Source organism: Panthera leo, chromosome A3 (assembly GCF_018350215.1).
Source record: "Panthera leo isolate Ple1 chromosome A3, P.leo_Ple1_pat1.1, whole genome shotgun sequence".
NCBI classification, from domain to species: Eukaryota; Metazoa; Chordata; class Mammalia; order Carnivora; family Felidae; genus Panthera; species Panthera leo.
The window spans coordinates 73987848-74005405 of NC_056681.1; the positions used below are offsets into that span (position 1 = coordinate 73987848).

The 17558-nt window shown below is 36.2% G+C and overlaps 1 protein-coding gene across 2 annotated transcripts in view; it reads left to right on the forward strand.

Moving 5' to 3' along the window:
* The first annotated feature begins 32 nt into the window (after positions 1 to 32).
* Positions 33 to 17558, forward strand: part of CFAP36 (cilia and flagella associated protein 36) — a 29907-nt gene continuing 12381 nt past the window's right edge. Inside the window, exons 1-3 of one of the 2 annotated variants that reach the window (XM_042932312.1) lie at positions 33 to 329; positions 3400 to 3464; positions 4443 to 4544. In XM_042932312.1, coding sequence (XP_042788246.1) covers positions 215 to 329; positions 3400 to 3464; positions 4443 to 4544 — 282 coding nt within the window. In that variant the 5' untranslated portion in view covers positions 33 to 214. The remainder of the gene's footprint in view (positions 330 to 3399; positions 3465 to 4442; positions 4545 to 17558) is intronic. The other variant, XM_042932313.1, reaches the window with a different exon arrangement.

Consider the following 17558-nt stretch of genomic DNA (forward strand, 5'->3'; position numbering starts at 1 on the left):
AGCTGGCTTCACTTCCGGGAGGCAGTCCGGGGCGGCTGCGCGTGTTGCCATAGCGACCATTTTACGTTAACTGGTTTGTGGGTTTCGTCCAGGTAGCGGAGCGATTGCGGAACAACTCTTTCTTCTCCCATTCTGTCTCGGCCCGCTGCGGCCCTAGGGCCTTAGCAGGCTCCGGCGGTCTGGCCTAGGGTTCCACGGCGTCCCACGAAGCGGGATGGCTGCGGAAGAAGAGGATGAGGTGGAATGGGTGGTGGAGAGCATCGCTGGGTTCCTGCGAGGCCCGGACTGGTCCATCCCCATCTTGGACTTTGTGGAGCAGAAATGTGAAGGTAAAACCCAGATACCGAACCGACAGCCCTTTCTTGTGTCTCTCTCCCCAGCATCGGCCGGAAGGTGGTCACCACGAACCACCTCTCATCTCTTAGGTTTTTACCTTTGTCGGCGAGGTTTAGAGCTGGTTTGTAGGAGGTATTGCTGGCACTGCGCCAGTCTTCCTTCACGGAACTGAAGACGGGGACTCCCCCTTCCCTGAGCCCGAGCACATCCGAAAATCATCAGACTTTAATCCTGTGTTGTTGGGTCTTACACCCGATACTGCACGTTTCTTCTTTGGGCAGGTGGACTGTTTGGGTGGGCTTCAACAACTTCCCCAGTGACTTGGGAGGAGAGATGTCAGTTTGCCTATGTTCCTTATTATTTAAGCAGTTGATCGCAAAGGGAGGGCATGCTATTATTCCAGCAGGCCCAGAGCTGGCGACCCAGTGGCCTGTATTGCCTTTACTGAACACTCAGACTCTCTGCTGTACAAAAATTTGGGGTGGGGGCGGGGAGAGTATTTTCTAACAAATGAACTATATACATGTGGCATAATATTCCCTGTAAGGGAAAAGGACCTCCAGGTCCTTATCATTCACGCTTTGAGTTCTGCATTCAGTTTTCGGAGACAAATTGGAGCTCATTTACGGAGAAGGGACTAGAAACCATGTCATATGAATGAATGCCTAACTGTTATGGTGGTTGTTTAGCTAGGCAGGACTTTTAAGGTAGTAATATCCATCAATCATTTGAACGTCTGCCTTATGTTGGATGAATTAGACTTGTTTTGTAAGGTTCAGTGGGATAGAGCTAAGGTCAGTGGGTACTAGCTACAAATTTCTATGAAGTGCTCCCTAACAGAATGTATCCCAGTTAAGTTAGCCTACCTCAGGAGGTAATGAGTTTCCCAGGAGCTAGCAGTGTTTAAGTGGATTTGACAGCAACTTCATGGAGATGTTATAGAGGGGAATTCAACTATGATTAGTTATCCTGAGTGACCTTTTAAAAGTCCTTTCAACCCTGAGATTCCATGATTCTGGTAAAGATAAAATTTAGTTTGACCATTGGATCTTTTCATTACTATAATAGAAATTACACCATAATCAAAATTCAGATAATATTTGTCTTGTTTTTATGGGTCATTTCTAAAGAAGTTCAAAATTATTTTTATTTGTGATCTTTTTAAGAATTTAAAATTCTGAGACCGATGAAGCATGTGGAATTCTGACCTCTCCTTTAGGAAAATAAAGAATTATTTCACCTTTTGATTCTATTTATGCCTCTGAGACTAAATGCTGAAATGAAAAAAAAAAAAAAATTAAAGCATCATTCTTTTTATCCCCAAACATCAAAAGTGGTGCATCTCGGTAATAATACATCTGATTGTGTAATTTTACAAGGAAGCAGTAATCCTCAGCCTTATACACATGTAAGGTAGTAATTTGGTTTACAATTAACTGGAAACAGTTTAAGTAGCTATTATATTGTGTGTATGCCCTGTGTTACATAGAGCAGATGGCAGTAGAAGTGGAAGTAACATCCCAGCGTCAGTTGAAATAACAGTGTTAATACTTGAGTGACTTTCAGTGTGCTGTTCTTCACCTTGATAATTTAATTTTTATTTATTTATTTTTTGAGAGAGAGGACAGAACATGAGTGGGGGAGGGGCAGAGAAAGAGGGAGACACTGAATCCAAAGCAGGCTCCAGGCTCTGAGCTGTCAGCACAGAGCCCTACATGGGCTCAAACTCACGGAGGGTGAGACCATGACCTGAGCCGATGTCCGACGCTTAACCGACTGAGCCACCCAGGCGCCCCACTACCTCAGATAATTTAAAGATTAGTTTTGTACTGCCTGTGATATCAGCATTTATTTCAATTTATTGAGGTTATTTATTTAGTGTCTGTGGGCTAGAAGCTGGGGATAGAAAGATGAATGAAACAAAAGCCTTGTGCTTGAGAAGTTTATGATTTAGTGGGGAAGACAGGAAGGTCAATGGAAATTTAAATCTAAAGTGGCAGGTGTCATAATAAAGGAAGGCATGTAGTGCAGTTTTTAAGGGTTCAGAGGCAGGGATCTAACCAGCCTAGGATTTGGGATTGGGTGGCAGGTCTGGGAGAATGGGCCATTTGCAATGTCTTTAAGAACAGTTGGGAGAAGAGGACTGGGTAAAGGCCAAGAGATCTAGGAACACTTGGGCAAATATACAGGAGTTTGAAGCACCACTTGTTGTTGTTATGTTTGGTGGTATTCCAAGTAATTGTATATGTTGAGAGTGGAAAGTTTGGGTTTTGGAGTGGTGGGAGGTGAGACTTGGGATCTAATCTTGGACGTTTTGTCTGGCCTTCTAAGGATTTTGCATTTATTATCTAGGCAAAGAACAGTCACTGAAGACCTTCAGATAGAAAATTAAAGGAGTTAGTTTTGCATTTTAGATCACTTAGGGGGAATTAAAAAAGTTTCTTGTTGACAATTCATGAATTTGTCCTGTCCTCTAATTAGATTGTAGCTTCTTGGAATATATATCTTTCTAATACACATTGTTTCACATATATGATCATTGAGCAAACATTTGTTTTGGTTTTATTTATTTTAATTTCATTACTGATTTATATGTAGCAAAAGTGGCCTAGCTAGTCACTTTCAGTAAAATTTGCATTTGCAAAGTTTGAGTATGATAACATAATCTGGAGCCTGTTGTAAAAGAAATTAATATTTTAAAACTATTAACAATAATATTCCATTAAAAGTTTATAAAGAAACTGCTGCCTTTTATTATTGAAAGTAGAAAATTAGCATTTGTCTTAACCATGAAGTAGGTCTTAAGTTGGAAAAAACTTGTTTCCAATTATCACTGTTATATGTTATATATACACAACATATATTACTACTAATATACATATATGTGTGTGTAAACACACACACACACACCAGTTTCTTTTTAAATTCAAGAATTCAAAGCCTAAAAGCTAAGTTATAAGAACGAGAGTTCAATGTAAGATGTAAGGAGTGGAGTTTTATATTTGCATTAATCAAATGATTTGTTCTTTTTTACACTATACAATATTTTTCTTTTAAATTTAGTTTTTGATGATGAAGAAGAAAGCAAATTGACCTATACAGAGATTCATCAGGAATACAAAGAACTAGTGAGTATTTTTTCCACTAATTTTAAAAGGTAATTAGAATAATGTTAATTTTAGCTTTTCTAAATTAAACACATGGATTTTTCCATCTTAAAATTCTTTAATTAAAAAAAAATCCCACCTTGAGGCACCTGGCTGGCTCAGTCATACAGCATGAGTTAATCTTGGGGTCATGAGTTCGAGCCCAACGTTAGGCATAGAGCCTACCTAAACATTTTTGTTTTTTTTGTTTTTTTTTTTTTAAATTTTTTTTCAACGTTTTTTATTTAATTTTGGGACAGAGAGAGACAGAGCATGAACGGGGGAGGGGCAGAGAGAGAGGGAGACACAGAATCGGAAACAGGCTCCAGGCTCCGAGCCATCAGCCCAGAGCCTGACGCGGGGCTCGAACTCACGGACCGCGAGATCGTGACCTGGCTGTAGTCGGACGCTCAACCGACTGCGCCACCCAGGCGCCCCAGCATTTTTGTTTTTTAAAACATACAATCTATCCTAATAGTACTACCAGTTCCATCAGGCTGCAAGCCTTCTCTGAGTATTTCATCCTTTTGACTTCTTATCTCTTCTACTGTAGAATCTAAAGAATGGATTTAGGGTAGCTATTTTAAGAGATCTTGCCTCTAATCTTTAAATTTTATTCTTATTCTTCTGATTAATCCAGAGAAGTGTTAATTATTAATTTGACATGATTGTCTTGTGATTTTAAAAACTGGCTCTGAGTAGCAGAAGAGTTGTACCACATTGAACATCATAACCTTGACTTCCATTATTTCAAGCAGAGGAAATAAAATTTCATTTGATTCTCTGCAAAAATTTTAACTTTTTGTTGTTTGTTTTTTTTGGTGAAAGACATTGTCATTGCCATATAATAAAATTTGCTATAAATTAATAATTGCAAGCAAGAATTTAATACTTAACATGAAAACTGTCTTTTGGAATTTTTCTATGTAAATTATAAAAGTTAAACTTTCCCTTTTTTAGGTTGAAAAGCTGTTGGAAAGTTACCTCAAAGAGATGGGAATTAATGAAGATCAATTTCAAGAAGCATGCACTTCTCCTCTTGCAAAGACACGTACATCACAGGTTTTGCTTTTGTGTTATTCTACTGACATAGAATTTTAACAAAAATGTCCAGGGTTTTGCTTGCATTTGGCTATGTTTGATTGTCAAAGTATACTATTTTGGACACTGTAAGAGTGAAAAGCTAATTCATCATATATGGGTTCTTTTTTATAATTACCTCAAGAAATGATCAGTTGAGGTATTAATGAGTTAATGCAGCTAAAAAGGAACTTTCTGAATGCAGAACTATAATAGATCACAGGGTTTGTCCAAACTACTGTTTTATTTATATAGATCTTGCATAGGTTTTCAGTTGCTCCTTTTTTTATCTCAGCAGTTTCATAGTAAACGCTTCCTTGGAATTCCTTCCCTTGGAACTACTTTTATTGTCTCATTAGTTCTGCAGTACTGGTTCGAACTCAGTATTATGTGTTTTTATAATTAATATATACTGAGGGCTCATGCTAGCTGCTGTTTTAGGCACTTGACATATATTCTAGCATTTAATCTTCCTGATGCCTCTTAAGAATTTGGCACTATTGGGGCGCCTGGGTGGCTCAGTCGGTTAAGCGGCCGACTTCGGCTCAGGTCATGATCTCGCGGTCCGTGGGTTCAAGCCCCGCGTCGGGCTCTGTGCTGACAGCTCAGAGCCTGGAGCCTGTTTCAGATTCTGTGTCTCCCTCTCTCTGACCCTCCCCTGTTCATGCTCTGTCTCTCCCTGTCTCAAAAATAAATAAAACGTTAAAAAAAAAAAAAAAAGAATTTGGCACTATTGAGTGCCTGGGTTAGTTGGTTAAGTGTCTGACTCTTGATTTCAACTCAGGTCATGATCTCCTGGTTTGTGGGTTCAAGCCCCACATCAGGTTCTGCACTGACATTTCAGTGCCTGCTTGGGATTCTTTCTCTCCCTGTCTCTCTGGCCCTCCCCTGCTCTTTCTCAAAAATAAATAAATAAACTTAAAAAAATTTTTTAAATTAAAAAAAAATTGGCACTATTTTATTTCCACGTAGAAATGAAAGAACTCATGCACATATATATTAAGCAGTGCAAAGTCCACTACTAAGTAAGTAGTGCTAGGATGCCTGTCCAGGCACTCCCAACTGTGAGCTGTTGCTCAGAGGTTCAAGATGGGGATATGTTGCTACTGACCAAATAGCCTTCTTCACAAGTTGTTTTAGCTTCCCATTTTCCACCAAATAAACTATAATTCCTTAGCCAGATGATAGTGAGGATTGTCTATGATATGACCCTAAATTATATGTTCATTCTTCTGCTATAGTTCTCTAATATATTATGTACTATAGTCATTACAGGCCACTTGTTCTTGTAAACATCCATGTGTCTGGCTTTGTTCATGCCATTCTGTAACCCTGGAAAGTTTGGCCCCCACCTTCTCACTGCATTATCTTTCCCTTATCCAGAGAATCCCTCTTACATAAGGGCCTTGCTGAAATGTTACTTTTTGTAGCAGTGTTCCTGATCCCTCTTATGCTAGGGTAGACTAGCACTCATTCTACCTCACTGGACACTTGTACATTTTTGGTAGAATTACAGTTTCTTAAAAGTCTGTTTGCCTTTGTAGATTGTAAGTCCTTTGAGCTGTTTTGAGTATCTTTGCATTCCCAGTGTCTAGCACAGAGATGAGAACTTAGTTCCTAGCAGGAGGTTCTTAATAAATGTTTGTTAACTTAAATTATCTTCTTATCAGGGCCTAGAAGAGGTTGCTTTGACTACTGTTTAATCCAGCACTTCCTACTATAGTTCTCTTTTGCACAAGTTTTGCTTATTTAATGATCATCTCTAATTCTAGAGATAGAACGTCTTTAATATAACATGACATTTTGAAAAATATATTTAACTATTATTGGTATGCTGCACTAATGTAAATAAACATTTGGTTTTAGTTAATAATGGTGTAAAGCAAAAGTTGTTCACCAATAGATTTTATTCTATATGTACCATAAGTTTAAAGTATAATAATAGGCAATATTTTCTTTTCCTTTTTAGTTGAACAGGAATAATTTGAAAATTATTAACTAGTATTTAGGTTTCTTTTAAGACATTGATATTTGTTTTTATTTTCCTTGTTTTTCAGGAATATTTTCTATTTTGGTTAATATTTGTCAACCTCTTAATTAAGCCATTGTGAATTAGCCTGAATTACTTTGTGAATAAAGATATTCATGCTAATGGTAGACTCATCCATCTTTTGTTTTCACTATTAGGATAACTTTAAATTATTTGTGAATGAAGATGTTCAGAATTTTAAGATACTGTTTTTAGTTCAAGAGTAATGCATCTTTCTCTTTTGTTCTGTCATATAAGACCTTTTGATTTATTTGGAGTTGATTAGTAATACAGTCTTGTTATGTAGTAGGAGACAAGCCTTTTGATACAGACAGACCTAGATTTGAGTCCTAGATGTTTCATTTGCTAGCTACAAGACCATGGAGACTGTTGTACTGTTTTCCTTTCTTATCCATTCTGATTCTCAGTTTCCATATCTGTAAAGTATGGGTAGTATCTACTTGGGAAGGTTTTTGCAAAATTTAAGAGATAATATTCATAAAGCATTTAGCACAATACCTGACATTTATAAAGTGATCTATAAATGGAAGCACCTCCCAATTAATACTAGCTATTTTGGTGGTTGATTAGCAGTGTGCTAATTAGGCCAGGGTCACTGGTTCAATCCCCATGTGGACTAGTTAGCTGTATTCTCTTATGGAGCAAACACTTAGCATCAGATACTGAATAGCAGTAACCTGATTCAGTCAGCACAAGGCCATCACCATTACCAGAAGAACAGCTCAAAACTATGTTATTTACTGCTTTGTAGCAATAATCTAATCTTTTCACAGAAAGATCAGAATGCTGATTACATATGCCAGTATAGGGTGCCTAAGAATTAACTCAAGAAACCAGTTGCTTGCCCTGGGTTACTTAGGAGGTAATTTTTATTTTGGTTTGGTTTGCTTGGTTTGGTTTCAGTTGTTTTAACCAGCTCCCACTGAATTTTACTGCTAAAGCCCACTTAACAAAATTCTTTTCATCGGGTTTGGTCATCGTTATGCCTAGACCACTGCTTCTGCCATACTCTATTTATTGATGTCAGCAGGAATAGCAAGGAATGCATCAGATGAAGAACTCTAGTTTAAAACAACAACAACAAATCTGTGAGGACATGTTTTTCTGTTATATATGTGATTCTTAAAAAATTCTCATGAATTAACCTCAGAAAATATGATAATATAATAACTACTGAGATACTCATTATCTCAGTCATCTTCAGTTGAATTTTGTAATTTTGTGGTATTTTATGACTGAAGGAGGCAAAAATGACTTCCTTCATTGTGACTTCCTTGTGATTTTTTGTTGAGGATAAAGTACATCATTGATTTCTATGTACCATATTGCAGAAGACTTCTATATGGCAAGAGACAACAGTATTTTTTACTTTTGTTTTTTACTTGATTTGCTTTGACTTTTATAATATAAACATTAATACTTTTGTATTATGATAGTAATTTGGCAAAATTATGCTGTTTTTCCGATAACTTGTATCAATTGAAGAGATTACATATGTAGTGTAACTTTCATTTTCTAAAATACACACAGGATAATAAACAATATTTTGTATGAGTGCTAGTAAGATTTTTAAATATTAATGCTTTATTTTTTAGAGCAGTTTTAGGTTTACAGAAAATTGAGCAGATAATACCATGTCCCTTGTTTAAACATTTTTTTTTAATGTTTATTTATTTTTTGAGAGAGAGGGAAAGAGAGAGAGTGACAGAGTGCCAGTGGGAGAGGGGTAGAGAGAGGGGGAGACAGAATCTGAAGCAGATTCCAGGCTCTGAGTTGTCAGCACAGAGCCCAACATGGGGCTTGAACTCACGGACTGTGAGATCATGACCTGAGCCAAAGTCAGATGCTTAACTCACTGAGCCACCCAGCTGCCTTATACAGTGTCCCTTATTAACATCTTTCATTAGTGTGGTATATTTGTTAAAATTGGTAAGTCAGCATTGATATATTATTATTGACTAATGTCCACAGTTTATATTAAGGTTTCCTTTCTGTGTTGTCCAGTTCTATGGGTTTTGCCAAATACTTTATGTCATATATCCACCATTACAGTATGTTACAAAATAGTTTTATTGCCTTAAAAATCCCGCTGTGTCCTACATATTTATCTTTTCCATCCTTGCCCCTGGCAACCACTGCATTTTACTGTCTCTCTAGTTTTGCCTTTTCCAGAATGTCATATAATTGGGATTATATAGTATATACCTTTTCATACTGGCTTCTTTCATTACGCAATATGAATTTAAGGTTCTTTCATGTTTTTTTTTGTTGTTGTTTGATAGTTCATTTCTTTTTATTGTCATGTAATATTCCATTATGTAGATGTACCACAGTTTATCACTTTACCTTTTGAAGGACATTTTGGTAGCTTAAATACTAATATTCAGGGTTTTATGTGGACATAAAAGTTTTCAACTTATTTGGGCAAATACCTAGAGCAAGACTTTTGGGTCATATGGTAAGATTAAGTTTAGCTTTGTAAGAAATTGCCAAACTCTCTTCTAAAGTTGCTGTACCATTTTTAATTTTCACCAGCAATTAATGGGAGTTCCTGTTGCTCCACATCTCTGGCAGCACTTGGTATTGTCAGTTTTTTGCATTTTAGCCATTCTAATATGTGTGTAGTGGTTTATTTTTGCCCATTTTAAAATTGAGTTGTTTGTTTTCTAGTACTTGAATTATAAGGCTTTTTTATATACAATTTTGATACAAGTCTTTTTTTTTTATCAGATATGGGTTTTGCAAATATTTCACAAAATTTTCTTCTGTGGCTTATCTTTTCCTTCTCTAACAAAGTCTTTCACAGAGCAGAAGTTTTTTTGTTTTGTTTTGTTTTGTTTTTTATTTCAGTGAAGTCCATGATTTAATCAATTTTCTTTCATGGATTATGCTTTTGGTGTCGTATCTTTGGAAGTCATTGCCAAACCCATGGTTATCCAGATTTTCTCTACACTATCTTCTAGAAGTGTTATGGTTTTGTTTTTTACATTTAAATCTGTGTTCCATTTTGGGTTAATTTTTGTAAAAGGTGTAAGTTTAATGTTTAGATTCATTTTTTTGCATGACCCGTCATTGTAGCACCGTTTGCTGGAAAGATGATTTTTTCTCCATTGGATTGCCTTTGTTTCTTTGTCAAAGGTCAGTTGACTATGTTTGTGTCGGTCTGTTTTCAGTTTCTTTCTGTTCTATTAATCTATTTGTATGTTCTTTCACCAATACCATACGTCTTGATTATTGTAGTTTATTTTTTTAAGTTTATATATTTATTTTGAAAGAAAGAGAGTGAACGAACAGGGAAGGGGCAGAGAGAGAGAGAGAAAGAGAGAGAGAGAGAGCGAGAGCGAGCTGTGCTATCAGCTCAGAGCCTGACATGGGGCTCAATCTCATGAGTCATGGGATCATGATGCCATGAATCATGAGCCAATATCAAGAGTTGGACACTTAAGTGACTGAGCCACCCAGGTTCCCCTTGATTATTGTTGTTTGTAATAAGTCTTGAAGTTAGTGTCTGTGCTCTGACTTTCTTTTTTAATATTGTGTGGCTATTCTGAGTCTTTTGACTTTTCATGTATATTTAAAAACTGGTTTGTTGATATCTACAAAATAACTTGCTGGATTCTGTTTGGGGTTGCATAAATCTACAGATCAAATTAGGAAGAATTGACATGTTAGCAATATTGAGTCTTTTTATCTATGAACGTGGAATATCTCTCCATTTATTTAGATTATCTTTGATTTCTTTCATCAGAGTTTTTTAGTTTTCCTACTATAGATCTTCTGTGTATTTTGTTAGATTTATTCCTAAGTACTTATTTGATTGCAGAAATAATGTAAATGTGTCTTTTTGTTTCATATTCCCATTTTTCATTGCTGGTATAAAGGAAAGCAATTGATTTTTGTATAGTAACCTATCCTGCAGCTTTGCTATAATTAATTGTTAGTTCCAGGAGGTTTTTTTTTTTTTTTTTAATACTTATTTATTTATTTTGAGAGAGAGAGAGAGCATGAGCAGGGGAGGGGTAGGGAGAGAGGGAGAGACAGAATCCCAAGCAAACTCCGCACCATTTGCACAGAGCCCGATGCAGGGCTTGAACTCAGGAACTGCAAGATCATGACCTGAGCTGAAACCAAGAGTCGGATGCTTAACCAACTGAGCCACCCATGCGCCCTCCAGAAGTTTCTTTAAATTGATTCTTTGGAATAATCTACAGTCAATCCTGTCATCTGTGAACAAAAACAGTTTTATTTCTTCCTTCCTAATGTTTGTACCTTTAATTTCCTTTTCTTAATAGTGGAAGTCCTAGCTAATGCATTATGTGGAATGGGATGGGAGTGGGAAGAGGGGACTTGTTTCTGATCTTAACGGGAAAGCATCTAGTTTCTCACCATTAAGTATGGTGTTCGCTGTCAAGTTTTTTTTTTTAATGTTTTTTGCTTTTTTAAAAAAAAATATTTATGTTTGATTGAGAGAGAGAGAGAGAAAGTGAGTGAGGGAGGGGCAGAGAGAGCGGGGGACAGAGGATCTGAATTGGGCTCTGTGCTGACAGCCCTGATGTGGGGCTCAAACTCATGAGATGTGAGATCATAACCTGAGCCAAAGTCAGTTGCCTAACCTAGTGAGCCACCCAGGTGCCCCAGCTATCAATATTTTGTAGATGTTCTTTATCAGGTTAAGGAAATTCCTCTCTATTCCTCATCTGCTGAGAGTTTTTATCATGAATGGATGTTGGATTTTGTCAAATGCTTTTTCTGCATCTGTTGATATTATCATATGATTTTTTTCTTTTTTAGTCTCTTGATGTGATGGATTACATTAATTAATTCCAAGGTGTTGAATCAGCCTTGCATAACTAGAATAAATCCCACTTGGTCATGGTGTATAATTCTTTTCATGCACTGTTGGATTCAACTTGCTGATATTTTGTTGGATATTTTGGTATCTCTGTTCATGAGAGATACTGTTCTGTGCTTTTCTTTCTTGTAGTGTCGTTGTCTAGTTTTGGTATTAGTATAATGCTAGCTACATAAAATAGCTTAGGGAGTACTCCTTCTGCTTCTATTTTCTGGAAGAGATTGTAAAGAATTGGTATAATTCCTTTTTTTTCCCTGTTTTTGAAGATTCTTATCTGAGGGCAGCATATGCATGTTCAATTACATGTAAAATCCTAATCTGAATCATGCAAGGAGGGGTGGTAGGAAAGTAGCATACACACTGAGTAAGTTATATATGGAAGAGATAGGGAATTTCAAAGTCATACTTTTTTTTCTCAATAATTTGAATCAATAGAACATCTTTTACATCATTCTATAGGCTATGCTATTTAACTTCTGCAAACAAATATTTAATCATTATTTTTTTGAGAAATAATATGAATCTGTAACTTTTCTTCTAAGTTATCTTTTTTTTTGTAGAGAAATTTTATAATTTCTTCATTAAATTTTTGGTAGAAATTGCCAGTGGATCCAACTAGGCCTGGTGCTTTCTGTTTTGGAAGGTTATTAATTATTGATTCCTTCTCTTTAATAGATATAGACAAATTCCAATTGTCTGTTTATTTTGTGTGACTTTGACAGATTGTGTTTTTCAAGGAATTGGTCCACTTCATCTAGGTTATCAAATTTGTGGACATAGAATTGTCAGTAATATTTATTATCCTTTTAATGTCCCTGGGATCTGTAGTGATGTATCCTCTTTCATTCCTGATTTTAGTAATTTATGTCTTTTCTCTTTTTTTTTTCATAGTTAACCTGGCTAGAGATTTATCACTTTTATTGATAGTTTTGAAGAATCAACTTTTAGTTTTGTTGATTTTCTCTATTGATTTTCTATTTTAAATTTAGTTGATTTCTTCTCTAATTTCTACTATTTTTTTCCTATGCTTATTTTGGATTTAATTTGCTCTTTTGTAGTTCCTAAGGTGAAAGCTTAGATTATTGATGTTAGGTAATTTTCTTTTTCAATATATGCATTTAATGCTATAAATTTCCCCTGAGCACTACTTTTACTGTACTCCCCAAATTTTGATAAGTTGTATATTCTTTTAGCTAGAAATATTTTAGGGGCACCTGGCTGGCTCAGTTGGTTGAGTGTCCAACTCTTGATTTTGGCTCAGGTTATAATCCCAGGGTCATGGGATCAAACCCCATGTTGGGCTCTGCACTAAGTGTGGAGTCTGCTTAAGGTTCTCTCTCTTTCTTTCTCTGCTCCTCCCCCCACTTTCTCCCCCACTCATGTGCTCTCTTTCTCTAAAAAAAAATTCTTTTTTAAATTTCTTTTAACAAGAAATTTCCCTTAAGACTACAGTTAACCTTCAAACAACACAGGTTTGAACTGTGTGGGTCCTCTTCTACACAGATTTAAAAAAAAAATTTTTTTTATGTTTATTCATTTTTGAGAGCGCGAGAGAGAGACAGATCACAAGTGGAGCAGGGGCAGAGAGAGAGGGAGATACAGAATCTGAAGGCTCTGAGCTGTCAGCACAGAACCTGACTCAGGGCTTGAACCCATGAACTGCGAGATCATGACCTAAGCCGAAGTTGGATGCTTAACCAACTGAGCCACCCAGGCGCCCATTCTTTTTGTTTTTTTTAATTTTAATTTTAATTTTAATTCTAGTATAGTTAACATACAGTGTTATATTAGTTTCAGGTGTACAATATAGTGATTCAACAAGTTTATACATTACTCAGTGCTCATCATGATAAGTTTACTCTTAATCCCCTTCATCTATTTCACCTAAACCCCCACCCGCCTCCCTTCTGGTAGCAATCACTTTATTGTCTATAGTTAAGAGTGTGGTTTTGGTTTGTCTCTTTTTCTCTTTGTTCATCTGTTTTGCTTCTTAAATTCCACATATGAATGAGATTAAATGGTATTCGTCTTTCTCTCTAGATCCATCCATGTTGCTGCAGATGGCAAGATTTCATTATTTTTTGTGGCTGAATAATTAATATTCCAGCATGTGTGTGTGTGTGTGTGTGTGTGTGTGTGTGCATGTTTAAACACACACACCCGCTCTTTTTTTTTTTTTTTTAAGTTTATTTATTTGAGAGTGACAGAGAGCTAGGGAGAGGCAGAGAGAGAAGGAGAGAGAGAATCTCAAGCAGGTTCTGCACTGTCAGCATGGAGCCTGATGTGGGGCTCAAACCCACAAACTGCAAGATCATCTGAGCTGAAATCAAGAATTGGACGCTTAACCAATGAACTACCGAGGCAACCCACACCTCTTCTTTATTCATCTATCACTGGATACTTGGGCTGCTTCTATAATTTGGCTATTGTAAATATTGTAAATAATGCTGCAGTAAACATAGGGGTACATATATCTTTTTCAATTAGTGTTTTCATTTCTTTGAATAAATAGTCAGTAGTGGAATTACTGGATCCTATCCTATTTTTAATTTTTTGAGGAAGCTCCATACTATTTTTCCACAGTGGCTACACCAGTTTACATTCCCACCAATAGTGCATGAGGGTTCCTTTTTTTCTACATCCTTGTTGTTTCTTTTGTTTTTTGTGTTTTACTTTTTTTGTGTTAGCACTTCTTGTTTCTTGTGTTTGATTTTAGCCATTCTGACAATTGTTAGGTGATATATCATTGTGGTTTCGCTTTGCATTTTCCTGATGATGAGTGATGTTGAGCATCTATTCATGTCTTCTTTGGAGAAATGTCTGTTCATGTCTTCTGTCCATTTTTGATTGGATTATGTGGTTTTTTGGTGTTGAGTTGTGTAAATTTTTAATATATTTTGGATACTAACCCTTTATTGGATGTGTCCTTTGCAAATATCTTCCCCCATTCAGTAGGTTGCCTTTTAATTTCCTTATGATTTTCATAATAACATTTTCTCTTCTGTAGCTTATTGTGAGAATGCAGGATATAATACATATAGCATATACAATATGTGTTAATTGGTGCAATATATAATTGCTAAGGCTTCTGGTCATCAGTAGGCTATTAGTGGTTAAGCTCGGGGGAGTCAGGAGTCATATGCAGATTTCTGACTGCACAGGGGTCAGTGCCCCAAGCCTAATGTTGTTCAACTGTACTTCTTCTTTTTCTTTTTTTTAAATGTTTGTTTATTTTTGAGAGAGAGAGAGGCAGAGTGTAAGCAGGGGAGGGGCAGAGAGAGAGGGAGACAGAATCTGAAGCAGGCTGCCGACTCTGAACTGTCAGCACAGAGACCGACATGGTGATTGAACCCATATGGTGAGATCATGACCCGAGCCGAAGTCGGACTCTTAACCGACTGAGCCACCCAGAAGCCCCTGTAGTTTTTGTATCCATGTGTTATTTAGAAGTGTATTGCTTAATCTGCAAGAATTTTAGTTTTTTCCATCTATCATTCAGTTACTGATTTCTAGTTTAATTCTGTTGTGGTCTAAGAGGATATTTTGTATGATTCCTATTCTTTTAAATTTATTAAGATGTGTTTTATGCCCCAGAATGTTGTCTATTTGGGTGAATTTTTCATGTGTGCTTGAGAAAAATGTGTATTTTTCTGTTGGAGAAATATCAGTTTGATCCAGTTGACTGAGGTACTGTTCAGTTCAACTATGTCCTTACTGATTTTCTGCCTGCTGGTTCTATTGTTGATAGAGGGTATCGAAGTCTCCAAATGTAATCATGAATTCATCTGTTTCTCCTTGTAGTTCTATTAATGGAGCAGTGTGAGAACATGAAATCACCTGTACCTTTCAAAATATGGCATAGTGAACTCTAAGCAGAGATAACCATAGGGTAATCTTAGGCTAAGTATGAATATATTTGAATGTCTTGTAAACTCATTTAAGTCAGATTCTCAAATACTCAGTGTTCATTTTTTTGTTAATGTGCTTTTCTCAAACAAATAACATCACATATACTTGATCTCACAGTCTTCTGTCAAAGTACTTTGACATTTCAGATAATTTAGTGGCTACTTGGGGGATTGTTGTTTTTAAACTGGTTTTTTTGGAGTTAACTCTTGTATTTAGTTCCTCCAACTGCCTTTGTTGGAAGTTCACATCCACTTCCTTGAACCAGAAGAACCCCATTGCTGTAAAGTTGTTAGGTTTAGTGCACCATTTTGATATTTAACCAGCATAAACAGGACGAGGACAATTACTTTTATGGGTACTTTTCAGTTTAAAAAAGTGCTTTCTCATTTTACTTAATTCCAACACCCAACCAGAAAGTTATTATTATTGTTTTTTTAATGTTTATTTATTTTTGAGAGAGAGACAACAGACAGAGCATGAGCAGGGGAGGGGCAGAGAGAGAGGGAGACACAGAATGAGAAGCAAGCTCCAGGCTCTGAGCTGTCAGCACAGAGCCTGATGCGGGGCTTGAACTCATGAACCGTGAGATCATGACCTGAGCCGAAGTTGGATGCTTAACTGACTGAGCCACCCAGTCACCCCAGAAAGTTATTATTAAATTTATTTCATGCTAAAGTGAAAATTTTTCCTGTTGTAATATCTCTGAAATGAGAATGCATTGTATAATGAATGACATAATGTAATTGGAAGGTTCTTTTTTCTTTTCTTATTGGTACATGAAGTAATGATTCATTTTAGTCATCTATGGAATCTTAGATTCAACAAAATACTGTATTACTATTATTATTAGAGTACTAATTTGCAGAGGAAGAAACTGAAGCTCAAAAGACTAAATGATATGTCCAGAGTCACACAGCTAGTACATGGTTAAGCAGGAAGTGGGCTTGTGATATTAAGGGCTCATTTTTTCCAATGTTTCAGTAGTTCTCAAGCTTTAATGTTGTAAGAATTATCTGTGGAGATACATGGACACCCATACTCTAGAAATTTAGATTCATTATGTCTATGGTAGGGTTTAGGAATATGCATTTCTTAGATGCATCAAGGAACATACTTAAGTATCAACTCAAACTCTGACTTGCTGATAGAAGCCCCAGTTGATACATTGCTATTCAGTAACATTGCCCTTTAAGAGTTTATTAGTGATGAGAATAAGTTCCTTGATATCACTAATAAGAAGTCTAGGAAGCCCCAGAACAATGTTTTGTGGGGGCATAATCATAGAAAGATGTCTTGGCAAACATCACTAATCTATCACAGAGACTCTCCACAAGTGTTTTCAATACTGAGCTTTCGGCTGAAACTTTCAGTCAAGCCTATCTGCTATGCCCTGCTGTGGGCCTTTTGAACGGTGTATACGAATTTAATGGGAAAGAATTTTCATCATTTTTTTCTTCAGTTGACTCTTCATAAATGTCACAGAGAGCTGCTTTTGCATTTTGTTTTGTTTTCTTATATACTGTGGTTGTTTAGGGTGGGAGCTGGTTGCTGGGAGAAGGGCTCCTTCTCTGCTTATGGAGGTTTTGTTGAGATGTCTGACATTATTGCTGCTGCCCAACTGATAAACAATAGCACACCCTTGGTTGCCTCTGCATGATTTTGTGTGTTCAATTTTTCTATCAATAGCATGTAAAGCTTGAAATAAGATTTTAGTAAGTGCATAAAATTTGAGTGTTTTGGGTTTTCACACATTTCAAATCTTATTTTACTTATTGTTGATTAGCTTGGGAATTGGTTTGCTCTTTAATATAGCAATAGTTCCCTGTAGTTAAAAAAGTGTTAATTTGGGTACTCCAGGTAGACACCTTAGTTTTTCCCCTAATTTATCATATTTTTTTAATCCAGAAAATTATTTCACACTAATTTCTAATTACCTCTTATATGAAGCCTTCTACATACAGGAGAACTATAATTGTGTTTTCATATTACTAATACCTCATTACACTTAATATCCAGACTCCATTTTTTTGCATTTACTTTTATTTAACTTGGTACTTTTATTAATTAAGGGATAATTTTGTAATTACTGATTTATTAACTATAAATTTCAAGTAACAGAATAAAAACCAAATAGGTATCTTTATTTCGGCTGAAAAACAAATCCAGATACTGAAGTTGTAACTTT